Source organism: Echinops telfairi, unplaced genomic scaffold (assembly GCF_000313985.2).
Source record: "Echinops telfairi isolate 266 unplaced genomic scaffold, ASM31398v2 ScPeMD7_7356;HRSCAF=8355, whole genome shotgun sequence".
NCBI lineage: Eukaryota > Metazoa > Chordata > Mammalia > Afrosoricida > Tenrecidae > Echinops > Echinops telfairi.
The window spans coordinates 2,630,071-2,651,581 of record NW_022111256.1 but is presented as its reverse complement, the minus strand read 5'-3'; the positions used below and the strand labels follow the sequence as shown (position 1 = coordinate 2,651,581).

General features: G+C 50.6%; 1 protein-coding gene across 2 annotated transcripts in view; it reads left to right on the top strand.

Annotated features, from left to right (window-relative positions):
* NTF3 (neurotrophin 3) overlaps positions 1 to 17,918 on the top strand; it is an 89,183-nt gene extending 71,265 nt beyond the window's left edge. For both annotated transcript variants that reach the window (XM_004717388.3, XM_045296014.1), the window contains exon 2: positions 16,948 to 17,918. In XM_004717388.3, the coding sequence (XP_004717445.1) occupies positions 16,948 to 17,745 (798 nt within the window). In that variant the 3' untranslated portion in view covers positions 17,746 to 17,918. The remainder of the gene's footprint in view (positions 1 to 16,947) is intronic.
* Positions 17,919 to 21,511: the final 3,593 nt, after the last annotated feature.

Sequence of the window (21,511 nt, the reverse complement as noted above, 5' to 3'; positions counted from 1 at the left end):
GTGTGTGTGTGTGTGTGTGTGTGTGTGTGTGTACCATAGAGGTGGCTTTAGAGGGCCAGTTCACAAAAGCCCTTTCTCCTCTCCTTCTGTCTTTTGCTCTCTCTCTCTCTCTCTCTCTCTCTCTCTCACACACACACACACACACACACACACCCCTCTCTCTCAGTGGGTAGAAGGTGTCCTCAGAACCTCAACTGTAGCTCATCATCGGGTAACTGACAGCTGCAAGCATTGGCCTGCGCGTCACAGTTCTCACCTGGAATAGGTGGTCGTGTGCTCGGATAGATTCATCCAGACCAGGGGTCCTCAAACTTTTTAAACAGGGGGCCAGTTCACTGTCCCTCAGACCCGTTGGAGGGCCAGACTATAGTTAAAAAAAAACCTGAACAAATTCCTATGCACACTGCACATATCTTATTTTGAAGTAAAAAACAAACGGGGCAAAAACACCCGGCGGGCCGGATAAATGTCCTCGGCAGGCCGCATGTGGCCCGCCGGCCGTAGTTTGAGGACGCCTGATCCAGATCCTTCAGAGAAAGTTGAATGAAATCATTGACACTAAAAGAAAGCGCATCAACCCCCCTGCACATATATACATTTAACCACAGCGGTTCCGGTTATCTTTTGCTCTGTCAGAAAGCACTCCATATCTGAATGGATTAATACCACAGCCATTTGCTCATGCCTCATGATTGGGAGGGGAGCGGGCTAGGTAGTTGAGCAGGGCTGAACCGAGTGGATGTTCTATGCCACCCAGCATGGACAGAGGTTTATTTGGTTAGATTTACCCGGCAGGTGGGCTGGTCGGAATCAGCCGTTGCCTCTTGCCTTGCATGTCTCGTGCATTGGCAGGGATGACTGGGAGGCTGGGTCTGTCTAGGGGACTCTTTAAGGTAGTAGCACTTATTCCTGGACTCTCAGCCTTGGACTTAGAGCTAGGAGACTACTGATTTAGTGCCTCGTGGCTCCAAGACCCAAACAGACACTGCATGCATGGCGCTTGAGGACACGGCACAGGAAGTTGCTTAGGGTTCCATCGACCACAATTGTATTGATCCAAACATTGACAAGCCTACCCAGATTCAAGGGACACACACTCTACTGCTACATGGGAGGGGGTCAAAAGCCCACAGCCACATCTTAAAAACTGGCAACAGGCATTGTGCACCCTGTCTGGCCCTGGTATCTTTTCTGATCATCCCTTCTTGTCATGAACCATGTATAAGCTATATCAAGAGAGCCTCGAAGTGTACTGAGTCCTCCTCTCTCAGGGTCCCCGCTGTTCCCCTGTCCTGTGCGGAGGATGCCCAGCCTCCATCCGGCCCGAAGCAGTGTACCTACCCCTGTCTTTCCTTTCCAGTCTCAATGAGAGTGACTGGCTTTGACTTTGGAAGTACTTTGGAAACATAAGGAGAGCGCGGTTGTGAGGATCCTCAGCAAAGGACAGGGAAGCCCTCAGGTTAGAGGGGATGCATCCAAGGCCGTGGCAGAACTTGAGGTGGAAAGGAAATTGCGCTCGTTCCCAAAGCCCTCGCGGATGCCAACAGATGATTGCACTGATGCCACATAAAGGTGTGCTGAAGGCAAATAGGGAAGGACTCTGTTCCCCGGACTACCCCTTGGGCTGCTCCGTGTCCAGGCTGCTAAGTGGTCAGTCCTAGCCCGAATATTTAACACGCCTTGTTGACCAGCCTCTCACCGACCCCTACACCTTCTGGAGGAAGTGCTGCTGCCAAGTTGTGCGGGCATGTCCCCCTCCACGTGTCCTCACATAGACAGACAGTCCTTGCCTTAGGAGCGTCCACACGTAGTCCTCCCATACAGCCTTAATTACAAAAGCCAATCCGCATAAATATTACTAGAGTAAAATTTTGAGATACATGTGATGGCTCAAAGTGACAAAGGGGTGCTACTTTGTGACATTGCATGAAAACATGATTGTTAATCACTGCAGGATGTTGAAAATGTTTTAGTGCATTTGGAAGTCTTTCTTAACTTTCTGTACGCATCAAAAGGTACGCTATACACTAAGACAAATCTTTGACTAACTGATGTTAGATACAGGCTGGGCCTGTTTCAATGTAAGTACAGGTTCAACCAAACAGACAGATTTAGAGTCAGAACTCCGTTTGTCATCCGGACACTGCCTGGACTCCGCATGTGGTTCCAGATGGGCAGTATGATATTAGGCTAGCCCACTGGAGAACTGGGCTCCAGGGATCTGGTGTTGCCTGGACCAAGTCATTCTCCTCCCCACATGACCCACAACCTTCCCATTGTACAAGAAGCTCGGTAGATAAGGATGCCTAGTGCCTGGCTCCATCGCTTTGTGCAGAAGGTGAGCAGGAACACTGGGTAGAATCAGAAAAGGAGATTGGTATTGATGACATTGGGCTTTTGAAAGCCCAGTGCAACAGAGCTCTGCTAGCGCAAGCACAGAGCTTTCCAGCTAGAAAGAGCTTTTGAAATGCTTCTTTTTATTTTTAATGTATTGTTACTTGGGAGTTAATAGGTATATCATGTCATTCCATAGTTCAATCACATCGAGCAGAATGGTACAGTTGCTATGACAATCAGTTCCCAAACATTCTTTTTGTTCCTGGACCCTTGACATCATCTCCCTTTTACCCCCGCCCCCACCCCCACCCCTCTGAAGCCCTTATTCTACTTCCTATCTTTATAGGTTCATCAATCCTGGGTTTCATGCGCCCCAAACCAGAAAAACATACAACACCACTTCAAGAGGGTAACCCCCAATGATCTAGCACCTTGGAGGTACACCCTAACATGAACAAACAAAAATACAGAATGTTGAAGACCAGAGCAGGTCTAGTGTGCATCAGAGGGGGATCGACTGACAACGTCTTAACTGTTCAAGTCAGGCTTATCCCAGTGATCACCTTTACTCGCTTCTCCAATGCGCTGTTTAGTAACCACCTTCGTCCCAGCCCTTATGTATGGATAGAGGGAGATCACCGGAAGCTTATTTCCTATGTACTCTGTGGGTTCCCCACAAACTTATGTTGAGTTCCCACTGTCATCCATCACCTTCTGCAATCCGATTATCCCAATGTGGGCTCTGATACTAATCCCTACTTCAACTTCGGATTATATGATTTACAATCCATGTAGGCTTAGTTGACATCTCACTTAGATGGCTGCTTGTTTGGAGACAAGCCTTTAAGACCCCACATGCTATTTTATCTGATAGCCGGACACCATCTACTTTCTTGGCCACATTTTGTGATAGCACCCATGAAATGCTTTAGTTGGAAGACTTTTCATCTTGGATTGCAGGCCTCTAGCTTAGGCTTTGACGTACTACCATCAAGTGGATTCCAACTCATAGCAACCCTTTAGTACTTGAGGCATGTTGCCAAGCAAGAACAGTTCCTGTAGGAGGGCATCTTGCTTGATAGAGGAGAGGGCCAGCGACAAAGAGGAAGACCCTCGACAAGAAAGGAATTGATACAGTGGCTGCAACAATGGGTTCAAATACGGAAACGAGAGAGGCTGGCCCAGGTCTGGGTGGCGTTTGCCTCTCTTGTTCATCCATAGGGTTGCGAAGGGCAAGACCAACACCATAGTACCCACAGTTTAAGCTTTCAGTAGTCTGTGAACTGCTTAAACTTTTGCAAATCTTTTTCCTAACGTACATGTGAGTACTTTTTTGAGGAAAGGTTCTTTTCATCATTTATCACAGTCTAGAAAAGAGTTAATGATCAAAAATTTGTTAAGAATCGCTGCTTTCGAATGGTTACGAATCACCGGCTTGGCATTAGTTGACTCAGCCAGAGGCACCGAGGTCTCCTGAAATAGGATCTTTGGACGTGTGGCTGTTTCTCCTGTTTGATCATCACGGTGACTGGGAAGCACTATGGAGCTGTCAGAGGTGGGGGCCAGAGTTGCAAGTGTATGGGGCAAAATTCACCAGGAAGAAGCATGCAGATCAAAATAGCAGTAGCGCCCTTGTGTGGAGAAATGTGGTTTAAGAATTGAGGCCCCGAAACCTCTCCAAACCAAAGTCAGTGCTTCTGAGTCGATGCCGACTCATCGTAGCCCCTGTGACTTTCCAAGACTGTAACGCTTGACTGGACTAGAAAGTTCTATCTCCCGCTGAGTGGCTGGCAGGTTTGAACTGCGGACCTCTCAGTTCGCTGCCCAACTCGTCACCACTACACCACCAGAGCTCCTTTGAGACCCACAGGAGAGCTATGATTCGCCCAAGTCACAAAGCCAGTTAGGTGATGGCCAACTTGGTTTTAATGAATGAATCAAAACGGGAGGTATATCAAGGGTTCACATTATTTTCTTTCTCTTCCCCAATAGCAAATCTACTACAGTCTATGAGAACCAAAGATTCTGAAGTGTCCCACCTGCAAAAAAAAAAAAAAGAAATGCAACCAGTATTTAAAAAGGACTCCTGGGTTCTTGGTCTTCTTGGTCATCCTCAAAGAAGAGAGGAAAGGGCTATTTTGCATTGGGGGAAACCAAAACCCATTGCCTTCTAGTTAGAATGGAATTCGATTCAACTAGTTCCTAACTCATAGCAACACGATTGGGCAGAGGAGAACACCCCCATAGCGTTTCTAAGGCTGTGATTTTTATAGAAACAGCCTGGAACATCTCTCTCTGCAGAGCAGCTGGGGTATCAAATCACCCATCTTTCAGTTAGTGCCAAGCCCTCAGCCGGGGCTCCTCTTGGGGAACAAATTCAAGAGTAAAGGACACTGCGAGCTTGGGTTTGATATACAGGCTTTTCAGCCACGATGAAAAGACTGTGAAATGACCTCTTTACATTTCAGTGGACAAGTGTCTCAAGTGCCTTTTCTTAAAACCCGGAAAGAAGCATTAATATACCAGCATGCTCGGTCCCTAGCTTCATATACATGAGTGGCAGATGCCTGGGACTCTCGGGAATGAGTTAAGAGACATTCTATAATATTGGCTCAACTCAAGGCTCATGCGGTCACACAGACTGGAATTTCAATCCCAGCTCTGCCTCTCAACTGTCATATGATCTTGGGCAAATTACTTAATCCTTCTGAGCCTCAGTTTCCTCGGCTGCGAAGTGGGGATAATAATTGTGTATCTGTGAGGATTCATTGAGATAATCCATGTAAAGTGTTCTGCAAAGTCCCCAGCAGATGGTAGGGCTCAGTTCATGTTTGCTGTTATTACAGCGATTATTATGACTTGTGTCTGTGATTAAAGACAGCTTTGGCTTCAGAGTCTGTGTGCCAAGTTTGCTTTCAGAGAATGAACTCTCGCTTGATTTTCGCCCAGCTGCCCAGAAAGAGAGTCACTAGACTGTTTGGGGTTGGAGTCATAATGTTTATGATGTGTCTGCCACACACTCCCGTTTAGGTACAAGATTGACTTGCTCCCTGTGGGCTTATCCCATCCCCACCTCATTCCACACGTGGGCGAGAAGAGACTCGGGAAAATCACCCCAGAGAAGTCTTCTCGACCTCCATCTCTTTGCCATTGTTGGAGTGGATGAAAGCGGCCAGGTGACACCCAGAGAGATGGAAGATAGCCTTGGTCCTCAGAGTCTTCACACACAGGCTTCCTCGAGAACAGGTCCATCCCATAGGCAACCACAGGCCACTGGCCAATACCTCATCCTCGTGAAAGGAAGTTGGTGTGTGGCAAGAGGGTGGCATGAGAGGGGAGCAGTAGGCTGTGTTTGACACCGACCGGATTGCCAATCCTGGAGGAAAGAGGCTGCCATCTGACCACACTCGCTGTGGCCAAGTCCTCGTTGGGCCAAGCCAATATGGCTTGGGTTGATCCTGGCCTGGCTGCTGCTACTGCTGCTATGCTTGATGCACCGGAAAAGGTCTGGGCGTTGCCAAGCCAGCTGTGGTCTTGGTTCGGAGGAGGCCACCAGAGTAGGAATAGATGCCATCCTTGGGGATTCCCCTGGCTTTCAGCTCTTGAGCTAAAGCCGACTATTTCCTTTAAAAAGAACAAGAGTCATAATAATATTGAATTTTTGGTGAAAGTTGACAAAGCAAGTAAGGGTCCCATTGAATCATTTCTGCAACACAAATTGCCCAGCCACCTTGGTTGTACTACGCCGTGTTCTCTCTAAAGGTGCTCCGTCTACTCCCCTCCAGTGTTCTAGGTTCCCTAACCCCATACCCTCCCTGCCTTGCTTCGCAGTCATGAGTCACACTGACGGGTATTAAACAGGATGCCGATCTCATGGGGCATATCCTCTTTTGTGAGTGTGTGCCTCTGCTGTTTTGCTAAAAGATGCTTTCAGTTGGTTTTAACGAGTGTCTCAGGGCAATAGTCTCAGGGGGCCTTCTCTCTCACTCTCTGTCTCTATCAGAGGCTTCAAAAATTTCATGGAAAAGTGGAATTAAAATGGGACTCTTTTAGAAGACCCTCAGTGCACACACACACACATCAGTGCTCCATATTTTTTCCCATTCTGTCTGGGACCGAACTACTATGACCCAGGTCCAAGTGGTCAGCGGTGGGAGCAGGTAGCCATGGACCATCAAGTTTCTCAGGTCATAGGTATATGAAACTGTCAAAGTGAACTTCGGTCTGTCATTGTGAGACTCCTTTTGACAAGCAGGGGGGACCACACAGACACACTGTTGATCATTGTCCTTCCCCATCATGGTTTATTCTGAGTAGGGAGAGTCAATGACTCAGCAGTGCCCCCCCCCACCCCGCCCTGTGACAAGGTTAGTCCGCTCATGTACAGATGTTTGCAGGCAGCGCCGATGCCTCCCACAGACACCCAACGGACACAAGGCCAAAGTCCACCCAGAGACAGGCTGACTTGGACAGATTCCTTGCCGGCTGCGTCTGTCAGCGCCCTGCACGCTGGAAGTAGCCTTGGTGATTTCTCCTCGGTGATTTCTGACACGGAAGGGGGAGTTACCCCAGATGCCGAAATTGAAACCCAAATGAAAATGCCTCCGAAGAAGGCATTCATTTGGAAATGGTTGCTGGCGATGTCAGGGGGTGGCATGGCTAACTATAACCCCTCCTTTTCATGGGGGGGGGGGTGCTCCAGTGTGAGAGAGAGAGAGAGAGAGAATGAGCACGTGTGCATGCACGACTGCACACCTGTACACACAGTGGCAGAGGCGCATGAAGGCCCCCACACAAAGAAAACAGCATTCACGAGACAATGCCACCATGGCCAATAGCTGAACTGACTCACATTTTCTCTGCAGCTCCTTCCGCGTCCACCCTCCGGCTGTGGAATGGGAGGTTGAGGTATGGCAGGGATTTCCTGGGGCTTGTAGCGGCAGACCACGCGCCCTTCAGATCTCCTTGCCAAGCCAGGGGCAGGCCGTTCCTTGGCCGGCGGATCACTGTCCTGCCTCCCCCTCGGAGCTCCCAGTGCGCATTGTTTTGACATGTGCCATACCTTCCGTCTTTGATCGCCCTGGGGCCAGCCAGGGTGTGCTCTGAAGGATGTGAAATCCTCTTCCAGCAACTGTGCAAAGCGAACCCACGGCTGGCTTTGCTCCTCCATCTCAGGACGGCCGCGTTCCCGGGAGAGCGTCGCCTTGTCCAGTCAGGGTCCCTTCCGCACTTGCTGGTCCGCAGGAGGGCTTGATCTCAGTACCTCCTTTCTGAGGGAGGAAAGTCAGCTTTCTAAGGAGCTCTGTGGTGTCTGCTGCCAGTGTCCAACGTGCCCACCAGGAAAGGGACATCTCCTGAAAGTGGAGGCCTAGGCCCAGGATAGTGCACGGGCTTAAAGCTCAGAGCTGTTAGCTGAATGAAGAATCGGAAGTCCAAGTTCACTGTGAGGGGCCTCAGAAGACAGGCCTGGCGATCAACCTTCTCAAAGCTCACCCGTGAAAAAGCGACACGGAGGGGGATTCTCTCCGTGAGTCGGGCTTGACGTCACAGAAGCTCGCTAGTGAGGTCTTCCTTGTCAGGCCAAGGCCCACGGTTCCCTTGGCCAGTCTTCCTTTGAGAACTCCGCGTTCGGTGTTGAGCTGGAACCGGAGAAAATGACTTGCGGCCTTTGCCTTTGTTTTGACTGTTCGATAGAGGCCTGCCGGCGGGGTGGAGATGCTCAGCAGCTACAGCCCAGAGAAAGAGAGAGAGAGAGAGACTGCGTTGCGCTGGCTTCTGGTGTTCTGTGGCTTGAGCGAGTCCTCATCAGCATTTCCGGGTGACACTCGCTGACTTTACAGAGCGTTTGGCTCTGTGCCTGGTCCGCTCTAAAACCCCAATTATGCCTTTAATAAGACAGGAGCTGCGATTGCTGCCACCACGCCAGAGAGGTGGTAAGAGGGAGTGAAGTGGTTTCCAGAAAAGAGCACGGGGGCTAGAGGGGGGCAGCGGGTGCTGTGGCGCCCCTCCCTGCACTGTGCATGCACGTGCATTTCTCATTGACTCCTTGGAGGGGCTCCAGGCCGCACCTGCCCCCGCCCTTGCCCAAGCCCCTCCCTCCCTTGTTGGTTTTGGATGGATCATGCCTCCACTGGGTTTCCAGTTTGAGTCTAATCATGCTATTTCCAGGTTGCCAGCTCCCAAGGGTGCTGGAGCCTAATTAGTCTGTGCTCACTAGTGTTTGCTGCGCCTGCCCTTGGAGCGTCATCTGTGCATTTTAATTAATCTCCCCACTTCCAGGTCGTTGATAAAGACATTAACCAAAACCATGCCCATTCCTGGTGGTGGCACCACCAGCATCTCCCTCCCTCTCCCCATCACAGCCTGGCATCTGCAGGTGGCCCCACGGACTCATTTTGAGGCCCTGGGATCCATGTGCCCAAACAAAGCCAGTTCTGAATGAACTTTGCCAAAGGCCTGGGAGCACGCTTAGACAGCCTTTGAGAGGGTCTTCCAGGGAAGTTCCACCGCATTCCTGTCTTTTTGCTCTCAGTTTCTCGCCTTCCCACCTCTTGCCCTTTCGGCTCACTGAACAAGGTATTAGGGTTATCTGGCAGCATGTGGTCTTTTGAGCCCTCAGCATGAGTCAGAAATCCTCCTGAGAATCAAGCCCTGCTGGATACAGCTGGACTGTGTCCTCGTTAGCCCCAGCCAGTGTAGTATTAAATTAAAAGTGGCGCAGAGGTGGGGTGCCAGCACTCACTGCTAATACTCTCTACGAGTTCAGTAATACTGCTTCTGGGTTCAGTAATGCACAATTGTATGGTTGTGATATATAAGTATTATATTAAAGCCATCGAGAGCATGAGAGATAATACAATAATACAGTCAGGCATGTTACATGGTACCATTGCTCACCTCAGCCCAGCTTGGTGGTCCATGTGGAGAGAGGTGGAAGGGAAGGAGGGTAAAGGAACAAGGGAGAGGGGAGTGAGCAGGGAGTGAGCAGCAAGGAGCTCAGAGTCGGAGAGTTCCGAGAGTTCTACATTGCTGACCCATGCCTATATACCTTTTGGGGGCAAGCCAGCCCACTAATTACAGGTAGAGACATACTTCACAGGGAGCAGCTGCACTATAGGTTACACAGCAATGAGAGGGTGGTCTAAGGGGTGGTCTCTGGGTCTCCATAGGAACCATTATCAGTAGGGTGCAAACCCCTCCTACAGGAGCCTGTCCATTGTCTCCAGCAGCAGGGAGCAGGTCCAGTGCAGTCTGGCAGCTGATCACCCTCAGGGGAGGGAATGCCTGCGCATCTGACCTCCCCTCACAAGCCAGGAGACGCATTGGCCTCAGATGATACGCCGCCACCGAAAGCAAGACATCATGAAACCTCCCACACTTGCATCATAACAATTTAGCAAATTCAGAGAGAAATGATCCCAGCACCCCTCTCTGCTCTCCACCCCAGTGGCTTGGACCGGCATTGCCCTGGACACAAGGCTCTGCAGGGACCTGTGAGGCCTTCAGAGGGAATGCCCCGGGAGAGCACCAGGGCCAGGGGGGACAGGAGTAAGCGGAAAAGGGTTTGCTTCCACAGGGAATACACGAAGGAGGAAACAGGGCAGTGGCCTCTTGGGGAGACTCAGGGCCGAGGCTTCTGGGGGATGGGCTCAACCTACTGGCAACCGCTGCCGCCCTGGCTCCAGGCTTGCATCTTGGACTTCCTGTGGAAAGAAGCCTTCGGAAGTGTTTGAGGACAGATGCAGAAGCAGCACGGCACATTCATTAAGGGCCTGCACGCGGGAGACAAACTGTGCTCCACTCCCGGCTCTGCTCTTGCCGAGCCCACCGCCATTCAATCGATTCCGACACATGGTGTGTCCTACCTTAGGTTTCTGAGTCTAGAAACCTTAAAGGGAGCAGACTGCCTCTCGTTCTCCAGTGGAGTGGCTGGTGAGTTCGAACTGCTGGCCTTGCAGTTAGCAGCCCAAGGTTTACCGACTACACCACCAGGGCTCCTTCCTGCTGCTTGCAGGCCAGTGATTTAACCTCCTTGTGCCTCAGTTTCCCAACCTGGAAACGGGAAATGTAGTAGTACTTACCTTGGTAGAGTTCTCAGGGTTCAAGACCGAATAGGTGGCAGTACTGGGTACATGGCATTGCTGCTCTTGAGGTGCCCATTCAGCCCAGCCCGCCAGCACCCTCGTACGTTCGCTGCAAGAGTAGGTGTGCCCGTGAGGGAAGCTAGTCCTTCAGAAGTCAGTTTCAGCCCTGCCACCATCTCTGTCAATGACAGACCAGACATGGGTCCCCGGGGCTCGCGTGCTGTGCCCCTCTCTACACCTGCATCCCCATCCCTTTCAGCGGCTCCCTGAATACCTCCAGGAACCGCTGTGTGCATGAGAAATGGAGCCAAGAAGGAGGAACCAGAAATTGCTCTCTTTTGCGTATTTTGAGGGATGGAGAAAGCTTGTAGGAATGTTGCTCCAGGGACTGAGAAAACACCATATGTGGGAAAAGAGTCTAAGTGGGAAAATAGCATATGCACGTTGGTCAGGATCTTGGAAAACTCTGAGCAGGGGAAATGGGCACTGGGGGCAGTGTAGGAAGGGGGTTTTACTGAGGTCTTTAACAGCTCTTTTTCCAATTATAACCCAAAAGAGCCTAGGGACCACGGCCTACTTCAGAGCCAAGGCCTGTGTTTTCTTTGGGGGGAAGAAGGCAGAGTTGATTGGCCTCCAAAGCCAGGCTTGGCAAAGGCCCATACCTGCTCACCGGCTCCTAAGCCTTGCCTAGGGGAGGGCTTGCTTGTAGCAGACGCTCAGTACATCCTCCTCTCAGTCAGTGAATTGCCACTGACACTGTGCACGGTGGACAGCCCTTGCCGGGCATCAGGCCCGGTGAGGGAAAGACAAGGTCCCCGTGATCAAAGAGGAGCCGTGCAGACAACGAGGAACACAGGACAATGCTTGCCTAGATGGTGGTGTCTATGAGGGAGGCTGACCTGCAGCAGAAGCCTAGAAACCACCCCCTGGATTTAAATGCCCCCTGACACATCTCATCTGAGCCCATCAGCCTCAGCCCTCCACTTCACAGGACTAGTGTTCTGGGGACACCGGGGTAGGAGATGAAGGCTGGGGTGACCAGAAAGAGATCTGAGTTGAGACTCGACCTCTTCGCAAATGGAATCGTGAAACCAACCAGTTGCTATCGAGTCAGTTGCTACTCAAGGCCACCCCAAGAGTTACAGGGTGGAACTGTTCCATCGAGTTGACAGGGCTGTGTCCTTTCAGAACACACACACACACACAACACACACACAACACACACACACACACACACAGCTTATTTGGAAGCACTGTCTCACACTTCCCCAGCTGCCTCAGATTGTCTTCCTCTGTATGCCTCCAATTTGCTTTGTCTTTTCTTCTCCCATCACCAGTAGGGTTGGCCCAAGATGCAAACACTCGCTAGCGATGGCATTTGGAAGCAAGCCAGACGGAGCGATGAGAGATTGCTGCTAGCTGGGGGTGGAGAAAAGAATTCTTGAGTTGAAATGATTGGTGCTTGGTTCGTCTGGCACAGCGCAGCAGTGTCTCTTGTTGCTGCAGAACATGCAGATGCACATCCTACTCACCAGGTATATGCACTCACTGCAAGCTACAGAGCCCTGGTGGCGCACTGGGTCATGTTCACCAAATGCTAACGAAAAGGCTGGTGGTTCAGACGCCCCAGTTGTTCCATAGGATACAGTTGTGGCAGGCTGCTTCTGGAGAGACTACAGCCTTAGGAAGCCTACAAGGCTTTTGTGGTGCCCTAGAGGGGCACCAGGGGTTGGAACCGACTCACCAGCAACAGGCGGGGTCTCCTACTGTGGGTCAGCACTGTACTGAGTGTGCCCCTGCCCCGCTCACCATTTCCCCTCACAGACCACAGGGTTCAACACCAAGCAGCCTGGCTTCTGCCGGGCTCGAGATCCCATTGACCAGAGAAGCCGCTTGTCCACCACTCCAGGCTTCGGTATAAATGACAATGACTAGGAGGCTTTCTAGCTTCGCATTTCTATGGTTCTGTGTTTCTATGCGTTCTAGTCCCAACATCCTGGCTAATTCTTGCTCTTGAGGAACACGCGAGACCCCGAGGGTCACAGTGGCCATCTGGAAGCAGTCATGCACACAGTTTAGAGACACTGACTGGTCTGCAGATTGTTCACTCCCACCAGTGTGTTCCAGGACACCAGGGCAAGTTTTCATATCTGGAGGGAAGAAGTCGCGTATGGATCTTACCAGAAAGACATTGGGGGCTTTCTCTTTCTCATTGGACCTAGTTCTTCTGTGCTGGACTTGTGCGCTTGGGACCTCAGAAGGACAGGCTTAACTATAGGGGTCAGGCAACCTGTGCTCTAACCCACTAAAGTGACTCCACCTGTGCTCTAACCCACTAAATGACTCACCACCACCACCTCCAGGAGCAAATTGTAAATATTCTCTCTCATTTTAGGAGCCCTGGGGAAGAGTGGTTAGGAATTGGCCTGCAGTTCAAAACCATCAGCCACTCCGAGGAAGAACCAAAATTTAAAAAAAAACACCTCACTGCCATCGAGTCAATGTTGACTCACGGTGCCCCCCTGTGGGTTTCTAAGACTGTAATTGTGTGCAGGAGTATCCCCAGTCTTTTTCCCTCAGGGCTTTTTCCCTTTTGAACTGCTCACCATGTGGATGGCAGCCCGACTCATAACCACTATACCACCAGGGCTCACTTTCTGAGGGAGAAAGGAGGCGTAAAGAGCTACAGTCTCAGAAACCACAGGACAGCTCTACCCTGGCCTATAGGGTCATATGCATCAGACTGGACTCCAGGGCTGATGTTTTTATTTGTTTGTTTTATTGTTGTTGTTGTGTATCTTCAAGCTGATCTGAGTCGTAGCGACCCTGTTGGGTTTTCTTGACTGTAACAATTATGGAAGCAGAGTTCCAAGCCTCTTTTCTCTCAGAGCCACTGGGTGGGTTCAAACTCCCAACTTTTGGATGAGCAGCCCAGTGCTTCCCCATTGCCCATCAGGATGCCTTCCTATTAACTAGAACTAGCTAACACTCTACTTGGGCAATTCTTAGCAATACCAGTGAGAAGATGGTCCTCTCTGATGATGCTGACCTCTCTCAACACCCTCCCCTCCAAATGCTCCTTCCTTAGATTAGCAATGCCCAGAGAGGGGCAGTGTCCCGAGAAGGTATTTGAAAATGGAAGCGCATGACCATTGGCTGCAGCTTCTGGCTCTTCCTGTCACTGTTCCCACCACGACTCTTGGAGCCCCGTATCTTTTCCCCAAGATGGACCATCTTCACTGCCACAGCCAGGGTTGCTTACCAGGGGCGCTAGTAGTGCCGTCACCCCAGAGGACTACCCTGGGCTTGGACCTTACTACTCTGTGGCCACAGTCATGAAAAACAGGGTTGCTTACCAGGGGCTCTAGTAGTGCCGTCACCCCAGAGGAGTACCCTGGGCTTGGACCTTACTACTCTGTGGCCACGGTCATGAAATCCTTCCTAATTCCATCTCTGAATGTGGGTTCTGAACAGGAAGTCCCATGGGACCATGGGGTCTGTGCCTGAGGGCCTGCACCACTGGCTCCCATGTGGTCATACACATTCTGCCACCTCCCTCTGAAAGTGAACGTGGATGCAGTGCAGACACAATCGATAGGAGGCTCGGGTACCTAGAATCTAGGGAGATACCCACCCAATGCCAGGAGGGATGTGATGCCTGCCATGGGTACAGTGCAGAAGACAGACTGAGAGTAGAGGGTCAACCCAGGAGCAAGGGTTACTAATGAGGGTCCGGGCGGAGCTTCCTAGAGATGGTAGCCTTTGATTTGGACACTGAAGAACTAGTCTGATTTCAACGGCAGAGGTAGAAAGTGTGCAAGGGGAAGGGAACCAACCGTGCACCCAGGTTTTCACTCGGACTCAGGGAGCCGTGAGGCACGAGTGTGGCCGCAGCCTGCAGCAGGGGCTAGGGGCAAGCCCAGTCCTAGCATGATGAGAAGGGAGGTCAGGGTGGGAACAAGAAGAACCTTCTCTAGACCCTTTGCACATCTCGCCTCTTCTTGAAACAGCCGTGTGGGTTCTCCTGAGGACATCATACTTGGCACAGTTGAGAGTCAGCAAAGAAGAGGAAGACCTTCCATGAGACGGACGGACCAGCGGCTGCAGTTATTGGCTCAAACAAGACCGGCTTCATCCCATTGTCCTTAGAGTCCCAAGACGTCAGAGTGAACTCGCTGGCCCCTAACAACCACACCAAAATGAAGGAGTCCTTCTAAAGGCTCGCTCTATATATCCTTATCTACTCTTCTAATCCCCTGTCATCCTACAAGGTCGCTGTGAGTCAGGGTCAACTCCTCGATGGCAGTGAGTCTGACAATACACTTGCGTTCCCCCAACCCATTGGGATCATCCCCCAATCCATTCTTCCAATCAACACGCCCTTGTAATGACCCCTCTACTGTCTACCTGGACTCATTCTACCTGTGGCCTCCTCTCGCTAACCACACTTGATTTATTTCCTCTGAGTACACACCCTGTGTATTCTTAACTTACAGTGGCCGGGCTTTGGGGGGATTTCCTAAATCGTTTCTTGATAGATTCGTAGTCCCAAATGATTTTGTTGCAGCTGCATTCTCTGTCTTTCGTAGGTGCATTTCTAGTGACATGCACTTCATGCTTACCGTGTCCTCAGAGTTTCCTGTTGGCCTGCCGGGGTAAAGGAAGTGTCCCTTGTACTCAGAAGGGGAAGGAGATCAGTTACTGGGGGGGAAACCATTTCCCCAGGACAATACAAGTCCTGGGGCATCTCCAGGGTTGAGTAGCCAAAGCTAGAATCTATCCCTTCACTTTGGCCTTGAAGGGTTCAGTTATCTAGAAGTAGGAGGGTCCTAGTGTCCAGAATCAAGCCCAGAGTCAGGAGAAGGAAGCTGGGGCAAGATGCCTGCTGTGTTCTTGGTCATTGGTGGCCAGAGTGGGAAGGTCAAGGTTGTCTCGTGGGAAGGGTCACCCAGGCGAGGGTGGGAAAGAGGGAGTGTGTGGGAGCCCAGCTAGCACGTTGTTGGCATCGGCACACTCAGACCCAAGTCCTTGATCAGCAAGCCTCCTTTTCTATTTCTTGTGCCACCTTTGTTTATTTCCCTCCACTTCTCCCCCTGGATTTTGTACTTTCCTTCTGAAAATACCACAGCTGAGCCGGGGGAAGAGGGCTTTCATTTTCCATGCTTCGACAGAGCTTTCAAGAGGAAACAAAGGGCCCCGAGGGCCAGCAAGGTGGTAGCAATGGTAATGAGAGAGCACATACCTTCAGAAGGAGGAGGGTGTGGGTCATAGGGTACAGCTCAAGATCACTAGATCCACTACCCCTCCCCTCCTGGGTAGAGTCTCCTTCCCGGGCTAACCTTCTCAGAAACGCTGGGCTTTGCTCTCCTGAGGGAGTGGCTAGTGTGGAAGGTGTCTCGAGATCAGCCCTACAATTCCACAAGGACTCAACCGAGGCCCTGTGTTGAGGTTCTCCTATGGCAACAGGGAGAGCACTCATGGGCTAACGTGTCATTTAGACACAGGAGGTGGAGAATTAGAAACAGCACCACTCGAAGGAACTTTTTTTTTTCCTTAATGGAAAATTAAAGGAAGCCAAATGAGAAAAAGAAAAGCAAAAAAAAATCCACCAACAGTGACTTCCTATCTGGGGCATGTTACATTGAGTTGGTTGCTGCTGCCTCTGTACCTTCTGCAAGGCCGTACTTTGGCAAGACTGCAGCTTGGGATTGAGGGGATCCGTTAGGTGTTCAGGAGAAGCCTCTGCTTGGACAGCCCAACTGAACACCCTGAACCTGGAGTCCTTCCATGGAGAGGGCCGTGGTCCCACATGTTCATTCATCAATAGAGTAGGGTCAGAGAGGCTACCAAGTGTGGACAGTCAGGATTGAGGCTACTTGAGGTGCTCCTTTGATAGAGTGTAGGGGCTGGAGGAATCTCCCGCGAGGCTGCTGTGGCTGCTGCTGACCCGGGGATGGAAATGCACGCTCCTAAACCTCAGGTGAATGCCTTCGTCCTGTGACTCCAGGCTAGCCTGAGGCCTGAAGGAGTAAGAGGGTGCCATCCCCTCTCAACAGGGCACCTCAGGATGACGGGACAGGACTCGCTCAGTGTAGTACGTGTTCTAGAAAAGATGCAGGATTGGGGGGCCTGGGGGTGCCCCCCTTTTGCTGCCTTTGCCTTTGGTCCTCTTTGTGAACCGGCCCCTACGAGGAGGGGCCTCTTGCGTCATGTAGTTTTCTCCCTTTGTCTTTGGGATCATTTTGTTTCAAAGCCCCTCTCTCTCTGACTTATGCCGCTCGCCTGTGTCGCATCCCATGGTCACCTGAGTAGAAAGTCGGTGGAAGCTAATGTTTGGGGGAATGTCAGAGAGAGTGGCGTTGAGTTGCTGGGGCTCAGGGAAAGAAAGAGACAACGTCTTCACAGTGTCCAGAGAGGAGTCCTGCTGGTGTGGCCCTACCTCAGAGGGACAGTCAGCCGCTGGTGGCCAGAAGGTCACGGAGTCAGCTGCCACGGCCCGCAACTAACCCCTGTGTTTCCTTTTCAGATCTTACAGCTGAACAAGGTGATGTCCATCTTGTTTTATGTGATATTTCTCGCTTATCTCCGCGGCATCCAAGGTAACAACATGGATCACAGGAGTGTGCCGGAAGACTCGCTAAATTCCCTCATTATTAAGCTGATCCAGGCCGATATCTTGAAAAACAAGCTGTCCAAGCAGATGGTGGACGTTAAGGAGAACTACCAGAGCCCCCTGCCCAAAGCTGAGGCTCCCCCGAGGGAGCCAGAGCAGGCCGGGCCCACCAAGTCGGACTTCCAGCCAGTGACCGCCATGGACACGGAACTGCTGCGGCAGCAGAGACGCTACAACTCCCCCCGGGTCCTGCTGAGTGACAGCACCCCCTTGGAGCCCCCGCCCTTGTATCTCATGGAGGATTACGTGGGGAACCCCATGGCGGCGAACAGAACATCTCGGCGGAAAAGGTACGCGGAGCATAAGAGTCACCGAGGGGAGTACTCGGTATGTGACAGTGAGAGTTTGTGGGTGACAGACAAATCGTCGGCCATCGACATTCGGGGACACCAGGTCACGGTGCTGGGGGAGATCAAAACCGGCAACTCCCCCGTCAAACAATATTTTTATGAAACACGATGTAAAGAAGCCAGGCCTGTTAAAAACGGTTGCAGGGGGATCGACGATAAACATTGGAACTCTCAGTGCAAAACGTCCCAGACCTACGTGCGGGCACTGACGTCAGAAAACAATAAACTCGTGGGCTGGAGGTGGATACGGATAGACACCTCCTGCGTGTGTGCCTTGTCGCGGAAAATCGGAAGAACATGAATTGGCATCTCTCCCCGTATATAAATTATTACTTTAAATTATATGATATGCATGTAGCATATAAATGTTTATATTGTTTTTATATATTATAAGTTGACCTTTATTTATTAAACTTCAGCAACCTTACAGTATATAAGCTTTCTTTTCTCAATAAAATCAGTGTGCTTGCCTTCCCTCGGGCCTCTCCCATCTGTTCAACCTTTTTTTTTTTTTTTTGAGATGTGGCTTTTGGGAGCCTCGCTGTAAAAACCGTGTACACCAGTATTTTGCATTCAGTATTGTCAAGGCCACAGCGGTCATTTTAGTAAACTTGTTGGACTCAGATGATGTCAGAGTTGTGTGTAGACAGTTATACACCATCCCGGTCTATCTCAGGAACCCTTCGTCCATTCAAAGCTTCTCCGCACCTGCGTTGGAAAAGACGCCCCGTGGCTTTGAGTTCAGTGTTTGCTCTGACAGGGATATTCTCCAGACAGGAACAACGAACCTGGCCATTTTCACTGTGGACGTGCTGGGGCTACTTGTTGTTTGGGGTTATTTAAGGGTTGAATTTCATTATTATTATTATTATTATTTAAAAGTTTAGCTTTGGTCTTGGTTTTCCTTTTAGTAAGTGGGTTTTTGTTTTGTTTTGTTTTCAGCCTTTTAGAGACACACAAGGGGGGATGTTAACTAAATGTAACAGAATGATTTTATGGCTATCCAGAAGTAGGTGGGCATGGATCCTGAATGACCTATACCAGGAGGAGAGATGTACTCATAAGGGACTATCGTTGTGCAAGACCACCCACCCTTCTGTCTCAGAGCCCCCTCCTCGAGCTGGGTTTGATATTGAAAGGTACAGGGCACACCTGGGTTCACATTCCAACTCCTCCCTAGGTCAGCGTTACAGGGCAGTAACAGGCCTGCTTCCTAGGATTCCCGAGAGAACCCCGTCCATCCTCGCTGTCGACTTTCCAGCGGGGAGTAGGCATTTGAGAACTTTCCTTTCCCTTTCTCTTTGGCCTCAGGTGTTTTGTGACTCTGGGTCGATTTGTTTGACTCATCACCTTGAGATGTCAAAAGTCCACTTGAAGGGATCTTCTCTGTGCCTGTTGAGGCCCTGGTAAAGCGTTACTGCTGTCCTGCAGGCAGGATTGAGGACGTCCCTCGAACGTGGTGGCTCCCTTCCCCACTGGAAAGTGCTTCTTCCTCTCCCAGGTGGAGCATAAGGGCTTTCTTCTCGCATCTTGTCAGGAGGCGCAAGGTGTCCAGTGAGCCAGTAAGGAAGCCGTAATCACTGCTATGAACCCCTAGCATGTGCACACACTTTCCTGGCTGCTCTCTGCCTTCATTTAAGACCCGTGTGCTCCATCCCAAAGATGCCCTGCAAACAGTTCGCATTTGGCTACTAATCAAAAGGTTGATGGTTTCAATCAATTTAGCAGCATGGGGAAGAATGGCCTGGTGATCTACTGCCCTAAGAGCCCAGCCATTGAAAGCCGCATGACGACCAGGTCTACACTGCCACACACCAGCCACCATGAGTTGGAGTCCACTTTGGTTTGATGCTCTGTCTTTGGAGACCATTTGTACCTCAGGACCTCCCTTAACACACAACTGTATGGTACCCGTATACACTATGAGACATGGCTCATTTGAGACAGGCTCAGCCAGTAGCGGTGGCTCTGATGAGAAGCATCATCGCACTCTTCTTGATCCTGGATCCTAAAATATGGGTTCAGGAAATGAGAAGTGGACCATATGCCTACTACAGACCAGGTACTTTCAAGAACTGCCACCATTAATCATCACAACTTATTTAAGGTAGCCATCATCCATCACCTTCTCCATATCCCAGGTAAGGAAAAGAGACTCAAGGGCTTAATTTGTGCCTACGGTCATCTATCAGGTAGCCGGGCAGAGTGAAGACTGAGACCGATGTTGGAATAACGACATCATCGTGGTGTTGTGCTCCTCACGGATTCCTCTCTCTTGCCCATGGTTATGTTGCACTGCACAATGCACGTTGCGATCTCAGGGATGCCCAAACGCACTTGCCGTAACCATCCCCTCTTCAGAGAAACAAACCAATTTGGTGCCCCTCTGGCCTTGAAACTCATTTGTCCTATACCCCATAATCTATGACAAAACGTGGTACGTGTGTTTGCACCACCACCATCCCGCATCATCCCAGCACCCACCAAAGTGGTGGACTCTCCCACCTTGGGAAATTGGTAAGTCATGAAAACCATCATCTCGCTATGTGGAAATCTTGTGTCGCTGATGTTTATTCTTGGCCCTCCCGCAAGAACACAGTAGGATGTGGGGAAAGAGGTGCTGATACCAAGGATTCGTGTAGAAAGAAAACGTTTTGGAAATGCTGATGGCAACATATGTACAAGTGTGCTTAATACAATTGAGTGATGTTTGTCATAACGATTTGTAAGGGCGCCCCTCCCCCAAGAAAATGGTTAAAGATGGTTTTTAAAAAATAGGCCAGGTTACAGGATAAAGGGACTCAAGATCGGCCCAAGTCCACTTCTCAAGAAGAAAGTTGTGAGAGAACTCATCCCTGAAGGTTGGGAGTACAGCTAGCCTGCCACCCAGGACAAAGCATGCGGTGGTGGGATCGGATCTAAAGCACTCAGATGCAGACTGTTGAACCTGTGAGGACACCACAGGTTTCTAGGTTAACACAACAACAACCTGCTATTGAGTCAACTCCAACTTCGGGTGACTGCCTGGGTGTCAGAGTAGAGCTGTTCTCCAAAGGTTTACGATGGTTGCTTTTTTTTTAAAGTTTATATGCCCAGTGCTCTCTTTTCAAGCACCCTTGTGGATCTGAAACTCCAGCCTCTCAGTCAGCAGCTGAGTACATGAACCACTGACAGCCCGCGGGGCTTGAGTTTCTGCATACAAAGACCTGAACATGGAAGTCTTGTGGTTCTAATGAAAGGTAGGGTTTGGGGAGTTGGAGACAACCTGTTGAAGGATTCCCCAAAAGGCCACCTAAATGTTCTACCTGGAGTGGGGTTTTTCTTTTCATCCTTGGAGCCTGCAGTGGGGGAGCTATCAGGTTTCTTTTCTAGAATTCCTCTGAATGCACAGGGGACTTGCCCAGGGAGTCGAGTTGACCAGGGGAATGGACTGACCTGGGAAAGCACTGTCTCCAAGCAGCAGGACTGAGTCAGAAGGGCCAGCCTTGACTAGCAAGAGTTAGCCTGCATGTCACAGGCAAGCATGGAGCAGCACACGTCCATGGGGTGTGCTGCTTGGACGTGATCTCGAGCTTGGAGATGAGATGCAAACCTTCCTGAAAGGTGCTCTGGGGTCAGGCTGGCTGCAGTCTGGTCTTGCCCATCCTGGGTGGTCAGGCAGTAGAGGGTTAAGCAGCTCCAGGTCAGTAACGTATTGGCATCAGAGACCATTCAACAGCTGTCAACATGCTAGGCTATGGGCCTGGGGAACGGAATGCCACAGGTTAAAAAGCAAAACACCAAACTCACTGCCCTTGAACCAGAACTGACTCATAGTGACCACCTGTGAGTTTCCAAGACTGCAACTGTGTCTGGAAGGAGGTCGTTCTCCCTCAAAGCTTCTGGTGGTTTTGAACCACTCTCTTTTCAAATGGCAGCCCAACTCGTAAGCACTACACGTCAAAGTGAAAAGTGCCCACATTTTCCTTTGTAATCGGTTGGAAATTAAACTCATGTTTGGAATAAGAGGGCTGTGAAAAGCTCATGGCTGGCTCCTGGAAAGCCCCACACATTGCTGCCCTGGCCCT